This window comes from Globicephala melas, chromosome 14 (assembly GCF_963455315.2).
Source record: "Globicephala melas chromosome 14, mGloMel1.2, whole genome shotgun sequence".
Lineage (NCBI taxonomy): Eukaryota > Metazoa > Chordata > Mammalia > Artiodactyla > Delphinidae > Globicephala > Globicephala melas.
The window spans coordinates 40282874-40306051 of record NC_083327.1 but is presented as its reverse complement, the minus strand read 5'-3'; the positions used below and the strand labels follow the sequence as shown (position 1 = coordinate 40306051).

General features: G+C 44.1%; 1 protein-coding gene across 4 annotated transcripts; it reads left to right on the top strand.

Annotated features, from left to right (window-relative positions):
- The first annotated feature begins 1544 nt into the window (after positions 1-1544).
- DDO (D-aspartate oxidase) lies at positions 1545-20266 on the top strand. 4 transcript variants are annotated; one of them, XM_060283550.1, is made up of 5 exons: positions 1550-1804; positions 3880-4055; positions 8363-8471; positions 11701-11877; positions 18606-20085. In XM_060283550.1, the coding sequence occupies exons 1-5, from the start codon at positions 1623-1625 to the stop codon at positions 19171-19173; spliced, it is 1212 nt and encodes a 403-aa protein (XP_060139533.1). In that variant the 5' UTR covers positions 1550-1622; the 3' UTR covers positions 19174-20085. The 4 variants fall into 4 exon arrangements, with proteins under 4 accessions (XP_030738644.1, XP_060139533.1, XP_060139534.1 ...); XM_030882787.2 differs by lacking the exon at positions 1550-1804 and adding an exon at positions 1937-2020 and having other exon boundaries at positions 18606-20081; XM_030882784.3 differs by lacking the exon at positions 3880-4055 and having other exon boundaries at positions 1545-1826; positions 18606-20266.
- Positions 20267-23178: the final 2912 nt, after the last annotated feature.

The following is a 23178-nucleotide window of genomic DNA, read 5'->3' as shown; positions in this document are numbered from 1 at the left end:
GACTCTGCTCTACTTTTGTGTCCCAAGTCGGAGCTAAGCCAATGTATCACAGACTCGAATCTCCCTGAACTCACCCCTCCCATGCTTCCCTGCCCCAACCTGCAACCATACACTGCTGAATCCCTGGTCCCATGAGCCTTGCTTCCTCAATAACCTCTGAAGAGGCTATTCAAGTTCCATTGGCTTGAGGCCCTTGATGTACTGGCAAACTAACACACCAGCAAGGCTAACATGTCTCGAGCCATTGACGCCCATGGAGAGCAGAGCAGGAGGGGCTGGTGGGCAGGGAGGACCCCAACACACTGCACAGGTGAGCCTCTGGGGACCTCCAGAGCCCAAAGTAAAAAGTTCCTGAAAAATTGTTGGAGAGGAGTGTGAAGCTGAGCTCACCTGCAGTCTCAGGGAGATCACATCAACTCCTGGACTTCAGCACCTTGGCAACCACAAGTCTGTTCTCTATGTCTGTGAGTCTATTTCTGTTTCTTAGATAAGTTCATTTGTGTCACATTTTAGGTTCCACATATAAGTGGTTTCATATGGTATTTGTCTTTCTCTTTCTGACTTCGCTTAGTATGATAATCTCTAGGACCATCCATGTTGCTGCAAATGGTGCTATTTCATTCTTTTTTATGGCTGAGTAATATTCCATTGTGTATATATACCACATCTTTATCCATTCATCTGTCGATGGGCATTTAGGTTGCTTCCATGACCTGGCTATTGTAAATAGTGCTGCTATGAACATGGGGGTGCATGCATCTTTTCAAATTATAGTTTTGTCTGGGTATATGCCCAGGAGTGGGATTGCTGAATCATATGGTAATTCTATTTTTAGTTTTCTGAGGAACCTCCATACCGTTCTCCATAGTGGCTGTACCAGTTTACATTCCCACCAACAGTGTAAAAGGGTTCTTCTTTTTCCACACCCTCTCCAGCATTTGTTATTTGTAGAAGGAATTTTACACATCTTACTTCAGCAGGTGCTCACAAAATTAGTTCATTTCCAATTTTCAAATGGGGAAACTGAAACTCAGAAGCAAGGTGACTTGTTCAAAGTAAAACAGACAGGTCTCCTGACACCAAAGTACGTGCTTTAGTTAAGACTTTGAGCCTTGGAATCTAACACTCAGATGAAGCTTTGCCACTTAAGAGCCTTTGGGCCTGTCCTTAGTCTTTTGGAGCCTCAATTTGCTCATCTATAGAGTGGGAATAATAATAACAGTACCTACCTCATAGGGTGATTGTGTTACATGGTATCATGAATGTGTCTGGCACAGGGTTAATGTTAAATACATATTAGTTACAATATTATTATCATTATTCTGATACTTCAAACTGCTTCCCTATAAACAGACTCACTGACTGTAAAGTGTCTACCACACAGTGGACACTCAGCAAATATTTGAATACGTGGGCTAAAGAATCATTTGATTCTTATCCTAGATTAATTCCTGAATCATTTTTTCCAGCTGCAATCAGGTCATCATCTTAGTGATCAACAACATTATTCTGCCCTCACCCAACCCCACTCCCACCCCCATCAGCTGACTCAGCAGAGCCAGGCACCAGGAGAGGGCCGCTAACTCGGGGCAGCCAAATGAGGAAAACGCGTCTGCTTCTGGATGGAACGTGCTGGAAGTTGGACAGGTTCACCCCTTATTTACCACGCTTACAAATCAGTTGGAGAAATCCCAGATTTGTGGCAAGACAGAGGGTTTGTAAACCAGGAAGAGAAGCGAGGGCTGCCAAGCACGGACCGGCTTCCAGGGGATCAGCAGAGCTGCAGCTCCACGGACGAGATGAGGTCAATCGCTCCTTTCTCCAGGGTAATAAGTGACAGAGACAGAGGCGTGTGGGCCAATGGAGATTAAGATTAGAGGGAATGTCCTTAATAAATCCGCCAATGGGAAGCAGTTTTGCTTCTTCTGTCTCTTAGGGCACTAGACCAACCACTCACTGGGAAAACAAGTTTTGGTGCCAGAGCCTTCGGTGGGTTCCAAGGCTGCCTTTTCAGAGACAGGTACTTGAATGCTCCTGCTTTCCGCTCAGGGGTGGTTCTGGACCTACTCCACGAGTTTGGGGGGTGTGTCTAAGGGGGACCAGGTGACAGAGATTCACAGGTCACTGGACCAGAATGTACCCCCTTTGCTGGGTCACTTTTCTCTTCCCTGGTAGCTGGATATTCTCAGCCACAGGCTACTTTCCCTTTCAACTTAATTTATTCAAGCTATTTTGAGAAAGTTGCTGGGAAGGGGAGGCCTTGTGAAATAGGAAAGCCAGTAAGGGGATAGGTGTCTGCTTTCTACCTCTAGGGGCCACGCACAGGACTACGCTCCTCAAGCTTGCCCCCCATCCACTGGTCTGCTCCTTGCCCTGGACCCTTCCCTTCTCTTCCCTCTGCCCTGGCAATCCTGTTCCTTCTCAGCTAGCCAGCCCACTGGGGAGCAGTCAGATAAAATTATGGCTGAGGAAACTGTATACTGCTTGAGAAATGGAAATAACACACACTAAACCACTTTGGAAGACTTTACAATATCTCAGTGCCAGAGACCTTCAGAGATGGAAGTGAGCGCTGACTGCCTTTGCTGTACTCACAGTGGAGCGAACCATGCCACTCCCTCCTGAGAAAAGATGAATTTTACGTGCAGGTGGCCGTGTTTTGTACCACATGACCCGATGCCCTGGCTATTGCTGACTGGACAAGGAAGGGCACCTGTGCCAAGGGCAGATTTATAGGCTCTGTCAGCCCAACAAGCTGGGCTGGGGCTAGAGCTTTGTGTAATAGGGCTGGTGACGACCAGTTGGAATAATTGCATTTTCGCTCTCTAGAGTTTCCACCTGAGACCTATTAGGGGAAGTTAGCTGGAACCAGAAGTGGAAAGATAAGCAGGGAAGCTTGAGGGGACACGGGAGCTGACAGTGGAGAGGGCTCAGTGGACTCCTGGTGCTCAGAGGTGAGGCGGTGGGAGAGTGTTGAACCCTCATCAACCCTCTGGTTTCCACCCTGGGTGCCGGTCTCAGGATGCCCAGCCCAGACCCCCGGATGTCTGTCTCCTGCATTTCCATATGGACTCTCAGAAGAAGCCCCCTTTACAAGACAACCTCAGTGCATCTCTGTTATTTACCACCCGCAGGATCTAATAAACAATTCACCCGGCCTGGTTTACAGATGAGGGAGTGGAGGCGAGGAGACCATGGCTAGCTCCCCAGGTTACGGAATCAGAACTTGAGTCCACGAAGGAATCCAGGCTCCTTACCTGGAAAGCCTGCTCTCAGAGGATGGGGTTTCAGGACAGAGGTTTTTGTGGGAGGAGTGGGTTTCCAGTTAGAGTGAAGAGCAGGAGAGATGCTGAGTTCCGTTGTTCGGACTTTGTGTCACATTGTTATAATTAAAAAGCAGTTTGTAAACAGTAGCAGCTGAGTTCTAAAGTGCCCTAGGATCTGGGTCGTGCCCTCTCCGTGGCTGCTCCTCGGAAGGTTTCTGGGAGCAGATGCAGCAGCTCTGCTGCTCTTGTCCACCTCGCTTATTTCACCAACCTTCCCTAGGCCGTGTCCACAGGGAAAAGGGTTTAGGAATGAAATGAGTAGAAATCCACCCCCAAGGGCAGACTTACTCAGCTGTCCTTTGTTCTAAAGGCAACTTAGTCCCAGGTTTGGGACTCATGTCTAAACTCCATGGAGACCTTGTTGTCCGTACCCTGACATTTAATGGAAAGAGGGCTTACAGGGAGCTCTCTTTATCCCATGAGAAATGCCGGCAAGAAAGGTTGTATTTGGAGAGACTGTGGACCTAAGGAAAGAACCTTCAGGGCCAAGCTTTGTACTGGACGGAATAACTCTTGAAACAAGGTTTGTAGCTCACACTGTGCCTCCTCACAGGCCCATGGGTACAGTACGGATTGCAACTGTGGGAGCTGGTGTGATGGGACTCTCCACTGCTGTGTGCATTTCCAAACTAGTCCCGCGATGCTCCATTACAGTCATTTCAGAGCAGTTCACTCCCGAGACCACGAGTGATGTGGCAGCCGGAATGCTTATTCCTCCTGTTTATCCAGGTGAGAAAGAGATTTCTGCTCCTCTGTCAGATATGATGGACGTTAGATAGAATGACATTGGTGGAATTCTGCTGACAAAGACAGCTGGATGTTCACGTAAGGGTAGTGTGCACTTTTGACATCTTGTTGGTTCATCTGTTAGGGAAGGCTCAGTTATGCAGCAAGACAGAAAGAACCTCAAATCTTAGCAGCTTAAAAAGCAAAGGTTTATTTCTTGCTCATGCTGTATGTTGACTGAGCATCAGCAAGGGTTCTGTTCATCACTCAGGGGTCTAAGCTGATGAAGCAGCCAGAGCCTTGAATGTGGTCAGTACCTGTAGCTGGGGATTGAGAGCCCTGAGGGGTCTTGCCTTAGCAATTAAAGGTTCATGGTCAGGAAGCAACATTCATCACTTCTGGTGACAGCTCATTGGCTAGTGCTAGTCACATGCTCCCACCCTTCAGAAGGAGGCCAGGAAGTGCAAGTCTATAAGGCTCCCAGAAGGTAGACAGCCAGAGTATTTGGTAAACAGCACCAATGGCTACCGCAGTTGGTAACTGGTAACTCGAAGTCTTTCTACTGATACCAGTAGTGACCATCAAGTCAGAAAATACTTGTAATGGGACTAACATTATCCTCACTTCTAAGCCAGTTTAAAAACAATCAGTCAATATGTATTCAGGACTAAAAATGCATTGATTTTTTTAAAAAATTAATTAATTAGTTTATTTATTTATTTTTGACTGCATTGGGTCTTCGTTGCTGTGTGTGGGCTTTCTCTAGTTGCCACCAGCGGGGGCTACTCTTCGTTGCATTGTGCAGGCTTCTCATTGCCGTGGCTTCTCTTGTTGTGGAGCACGGGCTCCAGGTGCCCAGGCTTCAGTAATTGTAGCACGTGGGCTCAGTAGTTGTGGGTCAAGGGTTCTAGAGTGCAGTCTCAGTAGTTGTGGTGCACGGGCTTAGTTGCTCCGTGGCATGTGGGATCTTCCCAGACCAGGGCTTGAACCTGTGTCCCCTGCATTGGCAGGCGGATTCTTAACCACTGCACCACCAGGGAAGTCCCAATGCATCGATTTTTAAAAACACTTTCATGCGTCCTTTCCATTCTGTATTCGTCATACGAAATGGGAAGAGGAGGAAATAGCATTAAATAGGAAACAAAATCACTTTGCAGCTAATGAAGTTTATACTCAGTGTCTTCACTTCCTCATTTCCACTCTCCTTTCTCCCCTTTAATTTTAGTTTTTATTTTTGTATCAAAGTTATACATGGACATAGTTTAAGCAGTCACATGATTATGTTATTACAAAAAAAACAGCAATCTGGACTTTGAAAATTGCCCTGCCTATTTAATCTGGAAACTCATGTCTCCAGTTCAAGATACAATCTCTGAGTTACCCAACTGCCGATTCCTCCCTCCTGCCGTCTCTGCCTTTCTGTCCAGAATTGCTGTTTTGCTGGGCTTCCTGGACGAGTCCTCCCATTGTCTCAATTTTTTCCCCTTCCTATTTCTATCTTTTTCTCTTTCTATTTTACTTTCTGGGAGATTTTCTCAATTTTTTCTTTTTGCCTTGCTGTTGGATTTATTATTTCTACCGTAGCATTTTTAATATTCCAAAGATCATTTTTATTCTCTGAATTTCCCTTTGTTATACTATTTGTGTTCTGTGGTTGCAATGTCTTATCTTTCTGAAGACACTAATAATAGTTTTAAAAGTTTTTCCTCCCTGCATAGCTTCTGTTGTCTCCAAGTTGTGTTTTTTTATTTGATGTGCTCATTTTTCATGTTACAGGTTTTCCTTGGCCATGTGGTCTGGCCATCTTTACCTGTCTGTTGACCTTTAAGAACAGGATCCTAAACAGCTGATGGGAGTTTCTGGGTCCTTGCATAGGGCTCGTTGCCTTGAGGCTCACTGGAGTGAGATGGGAGTGCTGCTTGGTTGGAGAACCTCTGATGTCATTATATTTAAGTCTTTCTTCTTGGGCAAGTCATGTTTCCCAGAGAAGAGGCTTCCAGTCCCCTGGCTGGGGTGGGTGAAAGCCTGGCTGGCAGCATTCTAGAAGGAGGGGGAGAAGAGGTCTGAGGTCTTAGCATGTGGTTTGCACATGTTTCCTTAACGCTCTTGTTTTCACTAGGGTATTCCTGCCTTTGCCTGCACTTGGTGTTTTCCTAGTCCAGAGACACCCCCTGCTTCACCTAACAGAGGATAAACCCATTTTCTGCCAGAGTGGGAAGGGCAGTCGCCTCACTATTGCAGTCCAGGAAATTGGCTTTGTCAGCACCCGTGATGCTAGTGTACCTCTTGGGAGCTGCCTTGCAGGAAACAAGCACAGGAGCCTGGTGTGTTTGCAGAATGCTAGTTCACACTGGACACCTTTCTTGTGACCAGAGTCCTTGTGTCCATCTCCCAGGCATCCCCTTGTATGCCTCAGGCCCAGGTGAATGGTGAGAAGGCTGCCTGATAGTCATGGAATCATCTTCAAATAAGGAGGCTCACCTGAGAGTTCATTCAGGCCACTGAGGCCCAGCTCACCCTTTGGCTGGGTGATTGGGGCCCCTGGATAAGGGTCTTTCTCTCTGGTGCTGCTAGATAGACTTTGGTTTTCTCTCTGGGCTTCTTTCAGACCAGCCCCAGTGATGAAAATCTTCTGTGCCCATAAATGTCAATACCATATGGGGACTATACTGTCCCATAGGTTTGTTGTGAGGGTTAAATGAGTTAATACATGTAAAGCATTTAGAACAGTGCCTGGACATAGTAAGTGCTATGTCAGCACTTGCTATTGTTATTACCGCTACTCTGGCTACAGTTTTCTTTTACCAGCACTTGAACATGAATTAGGTTCCAGGCTTGCTTTACCCACTGTTGAACTGGAATTGTCTATTCTTTTGGGGTGACTTTTGCAGTGTGTGAATAGCAGTCACTATTTTGTTTTTTAAGGTTTGGAGTGGGAACGGGGGTGTGCATTTCAGTACAGCCTCGTACACTGTCTTAGATTGTTGGGGTATAATCCATATGAGGTCTAATTTAGTTCTTTGCAGTTTATTATTTATTTCCTCCTTATTTGTAAACCAGTAGACCCAGTCTGCAATTTTGGGAGTGTTGAGTTCACACGGGCATATGTTTAAAGACAACAGCACAGATCCACTACTAAAGAAATATTTACTGGCTCCTGAACAAGTGAATTGCTTTAAAACCTGCTACTGAAATGCCCTCATTCACCTGGAAGCAGGATGCCTCCAGGGGCTTTTCATCTCTACGGTGAGCTCTAGGGACATCTCTCCAAGCAAAGCTGACCCAGTATCCTCTCTGCTCAGTTCCCCCATCTCCTCTGTGTCTCCCCCTATAGCAGCCCCTCAGGATTACTGTTCCCCAGTCCCTGGCCTGACCCTGGACTCTTTCTCATGACCTTCCCACAGGGATCAGACGGCCAAATACTTCATCCACAGTTGGATTTGTCAGTGCTTCTGTGTCATGCTTGCTCTCTGTGCCTACACTGGACACTATTATTTTGGGGCTTGAACCCTGACCCGTATTTTCTCCCTGGCAGGCCTGGAACCCTTCCAGAGCTATGTCCAGATCCAATCTCCTGTACACAGGCAGGGATGCCTGGGGGATAGGGGGCACTGTTCCACAGGACTCTGACAGAGAGGTGTGGTCCCTGCACACCCCTGGTGACCCCAGGAATGCTACTCCAAGCTGGTCTATGATTCCATGGAATGGAGGGGAATGGAGGTAATGGCAGCCTTGGATGGGGCTGTAGGGAGCTCAGTTCCACAATGCAGGCCTTGTTTCCTTGTATCAGAAGGGTGAGCAACCTTGGCTTCCCACTGACGTTCAGTCTGTTCTTCGACCTGGTTGATCTGGGCCCCACAGATCTCCCCTTATCTCCTGCCATGTTTTCAGCCCTCAGGAAAGAGGCCCTGGGTTCTTTCTCCTATCATCTCGACTGTGTGGCCAGCTGGATGCCTCAGCCAGATTGGCTAACTTGGCTCAGATTGGTTATGGACCTTTCAAGGACCTCTGAAATATGCCTAGTGCCAAAGGCCAATACGCCCCTTCCAGCTGGCCCATATGTTAGATTTTTCCCTCATCGGTTGATTTCCCCTCTGTTGATTAATAATTATATGAACCGACCCTGACAGCAAGTGTCAACATTCAAAACTCTGGTGGCTGACTGATCCTCCGCCACAGTGTGGTACTTTATCTGAATGTTCCTCCCTGCCTCTTTAGTTTTTCCCAGTTTGTAGGAAGGAGCTTCTCTGAAGATAGTCATTGTCATTATTTTCCTTTCTGTTCTGCTTTGCTTTTCTCCACCATCACAGACACACCCATTCACAAGCAGAAGCAGTGGTTTAAAGAGACTTTTGATCACCTGTTTGCAATTGCCAATTCTGCAGAAGCTGAAGATGCTGGTGTTCTCCTGGTGTCTGGGTAAGCGAGGAAATCTGAAGTTATTTTAGAATTTAGAGTGATCTTAACAGACTTTAGAGTTCAACAGAAAATATCACTGAGTACCTGCTATGAGCAGAGTGCTGAACTAGATGTAGGAGGATTTAGAAGAACATTTTAGGCTTTACTCCAAAGAACTCAAGAAAGACAAGTTATAGCATTAGACTTTTAAACAGTAAACAACCATTATAGTTTCTCATCACAAATGCTATTTTGAGTTTCCTCAGGGAATATGCAGTGATTTACAAATATGGCTAAAAATATATATAGCAGGTAAACACTGAGTTTGGGTTATATGGGGCTGTTGGGGGGGGTGCTGATGGAAAGCAAACAGGTGTGATTGATATGGGAATGGGTGCAGAGGCCCAAGGCACAGGCACATCTTTCTTATTTGGTGTCCATGGAGAATGAAGTGTTCCAAAAAAGCAACTATTATAGGTCACTAAAGTTACCTTTTAAAATGCCATTTGGGAAAAAATATTTCTGAAATGGTTAGCAAGCTTCATTTGATTTTTCACATCCAATTTCCGAAGAAATGCAAAATTAAATAAAAGAGTTTAAAATATTAAACATTTCTAACACAAACTGGCACTTAAAATATGACAATACCTTTCTATATCTTCTCAGACAGAAATCACTAACCATACTGTCACTTCTAAGTTACGACATAACACATACATTGTCTGTGTTATTCTATGTGATAACACAACTATGCCCTACAGCCTTCTGAAGAACAGAGGGATGTCTGCCTTTTACTAAGTTCTCAAAACCACTGCATCTTTTGTGCTGTTTTAAAAAAAAATGCCCTGTCTCCTCTTTTGAGTTCAGGCTGTCTGCTGACATTTTCTGCTGGTGAACGTACCTGCATCAGGCAGATTTCTACTCTATTCCGCTTCTTGCTCTCCCTCACCATCACAAACACCAAACGCTATTGATATCACTAATTTCTCAAAGTCCCTACCCAAAGGAGCAGCTTTACTTCTCTACCTTCTGAAGATGGATTGAAACTGTAACTCTCTCCAGAGCCAGTTGATAAGCCACATAGAAACATCGTTGTCATTGATTTATGGTCACACTTTGTTTTTGTCCAAACCCAGCACGACCCAGTCTAATTCACAAACATCAGCTCTCAGTAATTTTTGGAAATAATTGTGTCCAAGATTCAAATGTCCTTTCAAGAGCAAGACTTTGCCACTATTGAAGATATTAAAAGGAATGTACTTTAAGCCATTCTAAAAAAGAGTTATTTATTTTCCTCATATGAATGATTTTTATCCCACTTGCTTCCAAAAAGTATTTGAATCAGTCAAGTGAAGATAAGGGCACAAATGTCCTATGCACCTTGGCATAAGTATAAACTTTATTCATCTATTTATTCCTTCAAAACAATTTACTCAGCATTCACCAGTATCAGGTACTCTTCTAGGAATTAGGGAAATAGAAATGAGCAACTTAGTACATATTGCTTGGCATATAGTAGATGCTCAATAAATATGTGTTGAGTGACTTTTTAGGAAAGACAGACATGGTCCTGCCCTCATGTAGCTTATGTTCTGTAGGGAATGTCCTAAATCTAATGAGTTACATATGAGACATGAGTCACAAAGGGAAGAGTACAGGGTGCTATGGAAGCATTTATCTGGAGAATAAACTTGTTCTGGTAAGTTATGAGAAGCCACTCAGAAAAAAAGTGATGTTTCAGTGGAGACCATCCACATGAGTGTAGGTTAGTCTGCTGACCCTGTAGAGGTGAAGGGGACAGAGATAGGGTCCAGGGCAGAGGAGGCAGCATTCAGGTAGAAGCAATAGTACATGCATAGACCTGAATCTAGGGTGACTCTGGTGTGTTGGAGGGACTGAAAAACGCCTAGGGTAATGGAAATCCATTGAGGGATTTACACAGTGAAGTAACTGATCATATTTGCATTTCAAAAACATTCTGTCTGCAGTGTGGAGAACAGATTTGTGCAAAGAGAGATGATGGTGGGATAGATTAGGTGTTGATAGTGGGCATAGAGAACAGATGGATTTGAGAAATGCTTATGAGGAGATTAGATGGGACTTGATAATTGATGGCATGTAGCGGGTGAGAGTGGAGAGAAGGTCAAGGATGATTCTCTGGTTTCTGGAGTTAGCACCTGGGTGGATGGGGAAAGGGGGAGGGAAAGAGCAGTGGGCATGGGGTAAATGTCTGAGACATGGGGGTAGACTTCTCCAGTAGAGAGTAGGCAACATGGGTCTGGATCTGGTTTTGGAGCTCAGGAGAGAGAAGAGGAGATATAGTCTTCTGAGTGTTTGGCCTATAGTATGATGGTGAAGACAGGGAAGAGGACAATCTAGCCCAGGGAGAGTGTGCAGCATGAGACAGCAAGAGGGCCTGTTGTAGAGACCTGCAGCAAACAACATTTATACCTTCCACAGGAACCGTATAGAATGAATTACTTAGAGATATAAATTCCAGTACATTAATTACCATAGCATTAGCAACCATGTATAGCACTCAAATGACTTCCCTTGCTACTTCAGAGCAGCCATGCTTTGCAACATTTATTCCTATTGATGTAAAGAGCCCGATACTTATAAATCCAAACATATGCCTAGCAGCTATTGATAGCAAAGTTATAGGCTTCTTGTTAACAACTGATATCTTTCTAGCCTCATCAGCCCCAGCCATGACTGAACGATAACAGGGCTTGTCCTGACAACTCCTGGCTTCTCTTATCAAGAATGTAACGTGATGATCTACAACTTAATTCATAATTCACAGCCCTGTCTCCTGCACCACCACCGTTGCTTCTTCTAACTTAGATATTTTGTTCAGAATTGAGGCCAACCGTTAAACTTTTGATGGTTTACTTACACTTTATGTAAAGCATTATGCAAAACAGAAAAATCTTTCCTCAAAAATGCATCATCATAAGTAAATAAAGAAAATCTGGGCAAGAGCTTTTTAGAAAAAGAGAGTTAAATTCAATCTTTAAAAGGCACACAACTTTTTAAATGTCTTATTCCAATGCCGCACCCCCCACCCCCGCCATGAACATTTTAAATTTAGCTACTGAGTTATCTGAACCTGAGAGAATTGAAGAATAATTTCTTTCTCTGTATGGGTATAAGAAGCGTGTTTTAAAAATGCTTTAGAGAATGTAACATGGAGTTCACTAGAAATTTCATAGAACTTCAGGAAATTTTTCCACTTTATGTGTTTGAGTTGGCAGATATTTCGGAGCATTCCTACTGAGGAAGTGCCATTCTGGGCTGATGTGGTGCTGGGATTTCGAAAGATGACTGAGGATGAGCTGAAGAAATTCCCCCAACATGTGTTCGGTCAGGCTTTTACTACACTCAAATGTGAAGGCCCTGTCTACCTCCCGTGGTTGGAGAAAAGGTCAGTTGAAGTGGCTCTTTGCTGCTTTCTTTGTCTGTCACACCCATAAATAACTTCATAGCTTCTCTGTGGCTCCTCAGAGCTCTTGTGCACTGTGTCTTGCTGTTCATTAGTGGCTAGGGCTTTGTACAACATTCTGAAGACACCGTGCCACAAGGAGTGAGTCATACCCAAGTTAGTAACACGTCCATCTTCTGCTTCACTGTGCACCTTGATGCACGATTTGGTCCTTCTCTCCGCACCAGTAAGACCCCCTCGTTGAAACAGTATCTTACTTTGCTCATCCGTAAAGTGAGATGTTTGGAGAATATGCTTCCAGCTGTAAAATGATATGATTTACTCTAGTTCTTTCGAGAATCTTAGGCTTATTATAAGTTATTTTTGAATTTTTTTCTCATTAGTGAAAAAGAAAATAACCCCACTATTTTATTTTGTTATGAGCAAGAACTTTAAAAGTGAGGGCTTATCTAAATTAGGTAATTGCTTCCTTACCAAGTTCAGCCCCAAATTTCATGAACTTGCATTTTGGCTTGGTTTTCAGGACTTTCTGTTTCCAGTTGGTTAGGAAACACATCAAGGGTATTTTTATTTAAGACACATCAATAAATCTCTCTTCAGTTTCATCTTGAAATTGCAAGCATGTTGAAGGTTGTGAAACTTTGGCCCTTTCAATCCCCAAGTCTGTATATTTGGTAGATGAATAGGAACAATGCAAATTATCGGGTAAATGTTGGAAAAGTGACTTCAGGTAAGCAGTGGCAGCAATGGCTTGGTCCCAGATGTAGGAGATAGGATAATTAATTGGAATAATTAATTAATTCCCCAATTCTTTGTTGAACTTCTATGTATACCTAGCACTGTGCTAGAAGCTAGTCAAAAATGAAGGATAAAATATGATCAATTTTCTTGAGGAATTCATAGTCTATTTGGGGATGATGGTGTATATATGTGTGTGCACGTTGATATACATGTTAATTAACAATTGCAGTAACACATGTGATGAGGGTTAAATACAAATTTATGAAGGTGGATTGGGAGTGCAGAGGAAGGAACCTAAGTCTGTTAGGCACATGCCGGGAGCACCATGATATATTTTTGTAGCTTTATAAGTGCTCTTTTCACTTTTATCTCTTAGCAATTTATATGGGACTTTTTTCTTCTTAAAGTGCCAGTTTCATAAAACCTACACTTTTGTGCCTTGTTGCTGGCCCATAAACCCCTGTTTGTATGCCAGATTTAAACCACTGTATATCAGCTGATAAATGAACATTTGAGCCATCGTGTGATGGAGTTACCCATCAGCCAACATTCCAGTTTCAGGGCATCACCATCTTTTCTGAGTGGCAAGGTTGTGTGGTGTTGCATTTTTGTCTTTATATTATAAAAATGCCTGGAAAAAGAACATTGGAATTGCTAATGCTATTGATATGTAGTTGGGGTATCATATATCTTAATAAAATTCAGATAAGGGGAAATTATTAGGCAAGCCATAAGTGGGAGAGCTCTGTTGTAAATATATACATATTTATTTTGGGCCACCCTCAGCCAGTTTCACACGAGAACATGTATTACCTGAACAATGTGTTCAAGTATCACCTTCTAGAAAACAGCCCCCTTATTTCCATGATAACCTTATTTTCGAGCCTAATCTCTAATTGTGGGATGAAGACCTGGGAAAAGTCTTGATTTTCTCTCATTAGTTGGAAGCCTGCTGTCAGCGTTTTACTTTACTTAAAATAACCCTGAGCGAGTGGTACTTTGTGCCAGTGGGAGCCACCTCCCGGGTGCAACGCCATCGGGCCTGATGACCAGCCAGCTGGAGTCGTGCCTTGGAGCATGCTGTTTCCTGTCTGTTTTTAGGTGACAGAGTCAAGGAGAAGAGGTCTGAGGGGCTGCTTTTGTCCCCATAGAGTCCCGGGGAGGACTTTTTAGGTCCATTTGTTTGATATACATGTCCACCATGACAGTGGGTGGGGACATGTGTGCCTCAGACAGACAGTACCCACAGTACACACTGTTGCAGGGAAGCCACGAGGAGACCCTCGTCCTAGCTGTCCCACCCCCGCCCCACCTCCTGCTTTGGTACCCCCCTAGGTCCCTGATACTTCGTGCTTCCTCTTAACCCCCAGTGAGGGGCCTGCACAGACAGTATGCAGGGGCCTCCTCTCTGTAAGATTGGTCAGCCCCCCTTCCCTCAGGCCCTGGCACCTGACCAGAAGGCCAATGTGGGGGAGGAAGAGGGTCACCCGCTCCCTTTACTTCTGAGGAAGGCTTTGTAGGGCTGGGACTCCTTTAAGCCCAAGGCAACCCTCTCAGAGCAAGGACTTCAGGCCAGGTGGGAGGCCAGGCAGCATGGTGGTGAGAGCGTGGAACCCCTGGGGCTCCCTCTGTAGGCTGCCACCCACTTCCCACCTCGGATGACCCAGCTGGGGAGCCATACAATCCCTGCTTGTTCCTCACACCCAGGGTCTGTTATGTTGCCTCCTACGCCCCTTCTACACAGTGTGAGTGTTCAGCCTGCAGCGTTCTGACTCAAAAACAGGCATTTTACTTAGCAAGCCGCATAACAATGCCTTCAATTTAAGCTCTATCCTTCTGAAATAATATTAATTTCCAGGAAAGAAAAAAAAACTTTATAACCACAAAGTAGATCGTTAGCATTTTTCAAAGAACAGAAGGAATCATCCGCTTCTCAAAAAAAAAAAAAAAAATCCAATAATACCCAGAACAAACAAATAAACAAAACCCCCTGAGGGTTAATCAGCCATGCAGATCATGTTTTATATCTTTGGCCAGTGGAGTTATATTCTGCTGCTTTGTACTTGCCCTTCCAGGAAATGAATCACAGAGGCAATAAGTCAACTGAGCCTGTCTCTTCACCAGGCATCCTACCTAAATAAATCATCCCGGCTGGAGCAGGATGGTCCTGCCTTGGGAGACATTCAGAAAGAGGCGTGCCCCATTTCGGTGCTGGGGGCCCTGTAACGTTGGTGCGTTGCCTTCTTTCCAGCAGGCCACGCCTTATTCTGTGGCCCTGATAAGGGCCCTGCAATGAGCACAGCACTAACCACACTGAGCTTCTCTCCCTGCACTTTCCTTCCCACTCATCTAATGAGTCCTCCCTGTTACTTTCCCTGCAGGGTCCCAGACTCTTGTCTCCTATAGCTTCTGTTCTCCTACTTGGCCTGACTCACAGCAGTGTCTATGCCACTCCCTCGACAGTTGGACAGAAATATGGATTGTACATCAGGCGTGTGACAGGTCATCCCTGCCTAACAAATGTCCAACTTGCAAAGGTCCCTTCCTGTGCACAGTAGACCCCTGCTCCCCCATGCCCAACACACCCCGTGCCCACCAGAGCACAGCCTTCCTTTTCCAGGCCCCTAGAGAGTTCCTCCTACTCCCAGCATTGGCCCCTGGCCCTTAACTAGAGGAGCCATGGGCAAAAGTTGGCCTTAGACACAGGTCTAATATGAACTCCCCACTTTCTTCCTGGTTACACAAGGATGAGGCAGGAGGGCACCAGCCAGGAAAGTGGAAAATGATGGTGTTTATTTTTTTTTTCAATTTATTTATTTATTTATTTTTGGCTGTGTTGGGTCTTTGTTGCTGCGCCTGGGCTTTCTCTAGTTGTGGCAAGTGGGGGCTACTTTTCGTTGTGGTGTGCGGGCTTCTCATTGCGGTGGCTTCTCTTGCTGCAGAGCACGGGCTGTAGGCGCCCAGTCTTCAGTAGCTGTGGCTCGCGGGCTCTAGAGCACAGGCTCAGTAGTTGTGATGCATGGGCTTAGCTGCTCCGCAGCATGTGGGATCTTCCTGGACCAGGGCTCGAACCCATGTTCCCTGCATTGGCAGGCCGATTTTTAACCACTGCACCACCAGGGAAGTCCTATTTTTTCTGAGGATGGCAACAAGGTTAGTAGGGAATAGATGGAGGCTGGCTGTGGTGCAATGGCCTTGGGGGCTTCCACTGGGGCTCCAATTGCTGCCCTAAGGCAGTGGAAGAGGGGAACCCCACCTGCTGGACTGACTAAGGGTGCACGGCTGCTCCCCTCCGGACCACTCTGCCCATAGAAACCCCAGGCCTCATCCACACCTCCTCCCCAAAGGGAACAGAAGCTGCTCTGTGACTGAACAGGGCTTAGACCGATTAAAATAAGTTCGTGCAGTGGACAAGGCAGAGATGGATCTTCTGAGAAGTGGGAAATAGAATGCAGTTTATTTTATTAGAACATGCATTGCAGCAGAACGAGTGAGCAGTATGGTCATCAGATGAGGTTAAAATTATCAGGTTAAAATTATATGGTGAGAGAGACAGAGAGAGACAGAGAGAGAGAGAGATTTAGTTGCTTTGTAAACCTAAAATGCATTTTAAAAATTCTAACTATGATATTTTAAGTATAGCTACATTAAGTGTCACTAGGAATAAACAGTGGATTTTCCCCCTGAATCTCTATGCATAGCATTATTTGCCAACTGAGATTTTCAGTTAGTTTTCTTCTTTTTCTCCTTTTCTTCAGACAAATGGACTAAAAATTGTTAATTTTCTGATTGCTGTTAATAAAGTACCCTGCTTCAGGTTTGAAGCAAGGATGCCAATGTGGTGCCACTCTCTAGCTTTTAGGGTTCTCTAGAGAAACAGGACCAATAGAAAAAAATATATATATAAAGAGACTTAATATAAGGAATTGGTTTACACAGTTATGGAGGCTGACATGTCCTAGGATCTGCACGGTGAGTTGGCAAGCTGGAGACCTAGGAGAGCCAAGGCTGTAATTCCAGTCTGAAGGCTGGCAAACTTCAGACCCAGGAAGAGCGAATGTTTTAGTCTGAGTCTGAAGACAGGAAAAAGCTGATATCCCAGTTTGAAGGCAGTCTGGCAGGAGGAAGGTCAGCCTTTTTGTTCTGTTCAGGCCTTCAACCAGTTGGATGAGACCCATGTGAAGGAGGGCAATCTACTTTACTCAGTCTACCAATTTATGTGTTCATTGCATCCAAAAATACCCTCACAGAAACACCCAGAAGAATGTTTGGCTAAATATCTGGGTACCCCATGGCCCAGTCAAGCCAAAACATAGAGTTAATCATCATATACCCAAACTAGGATTTCATATTGTCTTCAGTATTGGCCAACACTCATGTCAAGTCCACTAGGTATTGGGCATTGAGCTGGGTCATAGGTGTAGTGAGAAGCATAAGACGTAGTCTCTCCCCTTGAGAAATTTATAATTTATTGATATCAGTCCCCTAGAATTTGTTGTGCTCACATCTTGTGAAGCACTGTCATGCCTATTATTTCACTTGAACTTGAACTTCACAGCCATCTCTGAAACAGGCAAGGGAGGTGTCATCCCCATAACACAGATGAGGAAACTGAGGGTCAGAGACAAGAGGTGAGTTGGCCCAGACCTCAAAGCTAAGCTAATGTGAGGCAACTGGGACCTAAACCCATGCTTTCCAATTCTACATCACCTCTCATCTGGAACTTGCTTCATTCTGCCAAGTATTTACACTCTGTCTCCCAACTCCTTTGTCAATCCTGAGGAAGGGCCCTTTGCCTCTAAGCAGTACCTTGCACACAGGCATTCAACCTGCACCCTGGTGTAGAGAGCTGCCAATAGTCTTTTTCTCATATTACGTCTCCTATATTCTACAAGTGACCTATGAATAAGATGATAGGACCTGGAGTTATTGTTTAATAGGTACATAGTTTCATTTTGCAAGGTGAAAAATTTCTGGAGTTGGATGATGATGGTGGTTGCAAACAATGTGAATGTATTAAACTTAATGCCATTGAACTGTACACTTAAAAATGGTCAAAATGGTGAATTTTGTGTTATGCGTATTTTACTACTATTAAAAAATAAGATTACAGAACTTGGATAAACCATTTCTTTTCATTCTTGAGGTATTTGGTCCAAAAAATCATTAGCAACCACAACTGTTATTTAGTCCATCAGCTGCAAATATTTTGTGTTCCTCTTATGCTAGCATCCCTGTGGTAGACATAAGGAGGAGTGCATGTGAGCTCTGTCCCAACCATCTGGTTAGGGAGAACAGAGTAGTACACCAGAACATGCAAGAGTTAATTAACAACATGAGACAGAACGTCCAAGGCAGTAAATTTTTTTTTTTTTTTTTTTTTTTTTTTTTTTGCGGTACACGGGCCTCTCACTGTTGTGGCCTCTCCCGTTGCAGAGCACAGGCTCCGGAAACGCAGGCTCAGCGGCCATGGCTCACGGGCCCAGCCGCTCCGCAGCACGTGGGATCCTCCCGGACCGGGGCACGAAGCCGCGTCCCCTGCATCGGCAGGCGGACTCTCAACCACTGCGCCACCAGGGAAGCCCCCAAGGCAGTAAATTTAAGTGCTAAATAAATGGCATGAACAAAAAGTGCTTGGGGGTTTTAAAATACCAGGTTAACCTGGTATTTATTTCGCATCTAGAATGATTTAGGAACTCCATTAAACATAAAAAGGATGAAGCAGGTAGTTTGCTTTGAGTTTTTGAAATAGGTATTTATTTAGTTAGGTTCAACTTTAGGAATCCCTGGTTTCCAAGGATGTGAGGCAGTCAGCTAGAATTTGGCCTGCTTGGGCCCTGGAAGCTCTGGAGGTATTTGATCATTTGATGGTCTCCTCAGTTTTGTTTCTGAGTTCCTGTCCATCACTTCTGTAAGGGGTTGAGCAGGAAACTGCTATGGCTCACTTCATGGTCTCTCGTTCTCCCCAGGCTAAAAGGAAGTGGGGGTCTGATACTCACCCGAAGAATAGAAGACCTGTGGGAGCTTCACCCGTCCTTCGACATTGTGGTCAACTGTTCAGGCCTTGGAAGCAGGCAGCTTGCAGGAGACCCAAAGATTTTCCCAGTGAGGGGTCAAGTGCTCAAAGTGCAGGCTCCCTGGGTGAAGCATTTTATCCGAGATGGGAGTGGGCTGACATACATTTACCCAGGTATATCCAATGTAACCCTGGGTGGAACTAGGCAAAAAGGAGACTGGAATCTGTCCCCAGATGCAGAAATTAGCAAAGGGATTCTTTCCCGATGCTGTGCCCTCGAGCCCTCTCTCCATGGAGCCTGTGACATAAGGGAGAAGGTGGGCTTGAGGCCCTCCAGGCCAGGTGTGCGGCTGGAGAAAGAGCTCTTAGCCCAGGGCAGCCGGAGGCTGCCTGTGGTCCATCACTATGGCCACGGTAGTGGGGGCATAGCCATGCACTGGGGCACTGCTCTGGAGGCCGCCAGGCTGGTGAGCGAGTGTGCCCAAGCCCTCAGGACCCCTGCTCCCAAATCAAAGCTATAGGCATGAAGTGACAGCAAATGGCCCCAGAACTATTAATCAAAATATAATTTAAGTACCAGAAGAGATTCAAATAACTTTTCCATTGAATGAAAGTTTAATTGGACATGGCTTTGCTTTCAAAATTAGAAATGATGCAATATGTATCAGTAGACGTAAGATTAGTACTAATCTAACTTAGCACTAGACTTAAGTCTAGTACTAATGACATAGGGCATAAAGCTCTATTTTTGTTAAAAAAAACTTGCTATAAAGTAAGATTTCTTTTAGATCTTGTGTCCAAGGATCTATGCCGATTCACACGGTTGCAGGGATTTTTTTTGGCTCATAAATCCAGAGGAGGAGATAATGTATGGAAAACACTTAACTCAATGTTGGTTGCAGAGCTGCCCATGACGCTTATAGGTTGCAGTCAAGTGAACACCATAATCCTTTAAAATTACAGTGATATACAATTCAGGCTTATTCCATTTAGTGGAAGACAAAGCATGATTCCTGCTAGTGCTAGTGGCAACCTCTACTTACTCTCAGCTGGTACTGATGGTAGAACATAGGGATGATGTTGCCTACAGATGTGGCATTAACTCAATTGCCGTCTGGGGTCAATCACCTGAGGGGCGTACTTTCCACTACCACAAATGATTGAGAGCTGGTTTGTTGGATGTTTGACTTTGCCTGAGCATTTTTGAAGATTGAATAGTATGTGCAGTCAAAGGGCTAATTTGCTAATTAAAATGGAACAATCACTCTGAATAAAATATAAACAAAGAGTTTTCTGCAAGTTGTTAAAAGGTACTGGGGAGGAGTGGAAATGTATCTCATGATAAAATGAGTTTGGGAATTGCTGAATTAATAAATCTAATCTGGATTCTTGACTTGGTCTTTAATCTGTTCATGTGTATTGTGAATTCTTAGGAGGGTTTTTGGCTGAGTGAATGGTAAAGGAGATGCTATTCATTGAGGTAAGAAAGCTTGGGAGAAATATATGTAATTATTTTTTTATGAGAATAGTCTGTTTTATTTGACATTTTCTAGGACTGGAGAATTTCTAAGTTTGAATATTTCTAATTTAAATATAGGCCTAAATAGTAGGCCTTAATAAGATGTAATGTATATGGTGTTTATGTTATAGTTATCGGGACTTCCCTGGTGGTTCATTGGTTAAGACTCCACGCTTCCACTGCAGGGAGCACAGGTTCGATCCCTGGTTGGGGAACTAAGGTCCCCCATGCCTTGTGGTGTGGCCAAAAAAAAAAAAGTACAGCTATCATTGAAAAGGTGAATGAAAATAGATACATGAGGGTCAAAAAAAAGAAATATGTGTAATTTTAATTTTTGGAGGATATGGCTTATGTTTAGTGACGATAAGTTCTATTTTAGACATCCTGGGGGGAGATGTGGAACTGGCAAAGAGAATGGGAAAGAGAAAGCCCCCAGCACAGGTCCACTCTTGCTGTTTTGTTCATTGAGCTTTTGCATATGATTTTTTTTTAACATCTTTATTGGAGTATAATTGCTTTACAATGGTGTGTTAGTTTCTGCTTTATAACAAAGTGAATCAGCTATACATATACATGTATCCCCATATCTCTTCCCTCTTGCGTCTCCCTCCCCCTGTCCCTACTGCATATGATTTTGTTTGCAGAGAATGTTGTGCTGGGAGAGAGAAAGATGGAAAGAGCGGGCGTGCATGCCAGTGTACTAAAGGACCTTAATCATCCCTTGCAGTATTAAGGTTCCCAAGTTAAATCGCGTGGATTCTTTTCTATAGATTTCCACCAGGGGGTGGTGGTGTATCAAATTCAGATAAATTGGTACATTGGAAAATTTAGAAATGGTTAGAAATAAAAATTGGATACCAGGTGTGTGGAGTATGTGGGTGATTCTTTTGAGGTTTTGGAGTTTATATGCCCCAAATGCAATTGTTTTGAATTCTGTTTAAAGTATTTGAGAAATGTACAAGCTCAGATAGACTGAAAATACACACATCCATCCACACACTCACACATGCACTCACTACATATGACCAGTGAGAAATAATATGTTATAGACAAATGGCATTTTGAAGAGGGGGAATACATTTTTTAATGGTTAAAAATGAAAATCTTCAGAATAGGTGTATTTCAGTCATTGTTACAGCAGTTTTAAGTGTACTCGGTTGTTTCTTATGCCCACAGTTTAGATCCTGCAGCATTTTCATTTCCTGTAGGTAGGTTCATACTCTATGACTATTGCCTATTTGCAATGGTCTAAGCAATTACTCTAGTTCAATTTAACTCTGCATTTTATACAAGACTGAAAGATTAGAGGTTTCTTGGGAAAGTGGTCATGGGGGCATGCCCTGATTTCATTTTTACTAATTGATAAATATTTGCTCCTTCTCTTAAAGGTTAATTCATTTCGATCAGTACCTGCCAACCTGGGTTGCACAGTAAAGTCACCAGGGAAGTTTGAAAAACTAATCATTCCCAGCCCTGCTCTAGTAAATTAGCATTTGTTGGGGGTTGGGTGGGGCCCCGGCAACAGTATTTACTCATAACCCGCAGAGTTCTATCCAATAGCTGGGACTGAAGGTTATGAGCACTGTTTTACTCCTCTACTCACGGGGCTCTGCCACTTCTATAACCACTCGCCTCCCTTTCCTTCCTCACCATCTTGGGGCATTGAGCTAAGAGGAATGTTCTCACATATGCAGGTGTGTTCTTAGGCACTCCTGGGCAAGGTGGTAGGTAGGAATTAGCTGTCTCCCAAAGTGGCTCTCTAGAAATGCTGGGAACCACATTGTTGGCTGTAGGTCAGCTGCCCAGAGACAGCTGCCTGTCTGAAAGATGAGAGGCTGAATATACAAATGGACAGTGGCCAGACTATATATAAAAGAACTCTGATCCATGGTCTGTAGCAACCTGCCTGGGAAACTAACCTCTTTCTTTACAGTAGCCAGCAAGGGAGCCAGTCTGCTATAGGTCAGATTTGTAAGAAGCTAAATTGCTATCTCTAGTAACAATCCAGAAAGTTAAACAATCATTTCTGGAACAATTGGTTCCAAATGGCCAGTACTTGATTAATAACTGCCAGCTGCCCCAATTTCTGTCCTGTTTCCAACTTAGGACCAACCAGAGAAAGCCAAATATGCACCCCTGACCAATCACACAGGATGCCCCACTTCTTAATAGCCTGCCGACAGCTTCCCCACGCCAAGAGCATCCATTCAGGGCACACCTGAAGTCTTCTCTTTTGTCACTATAAAGCTTTCCCACTCTTCTGCCTGCCTTGGAGTTGCGGTGGCTGAACTCCCTTACTATAGCAAGCTCTGAATAAATAGTCATTGCTTTTCTCATTTGGCTGGTCTTTTTTTGGTTGTTGTTGTTTGTTTGTTTCCACAAAGATTTCCTGTTTTTGTAAGCTGAAGTCTTAGATCACTATGCTAAAGCCCGAGAATGGGCTCCCATTTTCTATTACAGATCATTTAAAAACTTTTTCATAACATGGAGAACAACCGAGTTCCTTCTTAAATCCCTGCTTTCAAGGGTCTGACATTTGTGGCTGAGCTAGGACCTGCTGCAGCCATGACCCAGTGGGACACAGCAGCTTTGCTGAACCTCTTCTTCAGCAGACAGAGGTTATGTAGACTTTTAGGATTTTATTTGCTTAGGAAGAAAAAGTTAAACAGAAAGGCCATAGCCCACTAGGACACGGTTGTACAGAAGAAAGGCTATTTTAAAAAATGATATAGATTTTTCCTTTTATTGAATACATGCATTCAACCTAATTGATATTTGAACTATCTTTTTTTCCTCAATCCATTAAGAGCTTTTAGAGAAAAAGAAGAAAATGATGGTGGGAGCTGTGTCCTCTGGGAGTTGTAGTTCTGGGAAACCTGTTCCAGGACTCTCATAACTTGTCAGATATTTGAAATGAACGTAGCACTTAGAGTATTTTTTTCTTGATTCCTCTCATCTTTCTTCTTGAGGGTGTGAATAATGGAAACACATTTGAAACCTGTTTCCT

Bases quoted from the DNA above. Each gene is read 5' to 3' on its own strand.
- DDO (XM_060283550.1), top strand. From the start codon at position 1,623: ATGGAACGTGCTGGAAGTTGGACAGGTTCACCCCTTATTTACCACGCT. The intron at 4,056-8,362 runs GTGAGAAAGAGA...CCACCATCACAG, and splicing joins TATTCCTCCTGTTTATCCAG to ACACACCCATTCACAAGCAG. The intron at 11,878-18,605 runs GTCAGTTGAAGT...CGTTCTCCCCAG, and splicing joins CTCCCGTGGTTGGAGAAAAG to GCTAAAAGGAAGTGGGGGTC.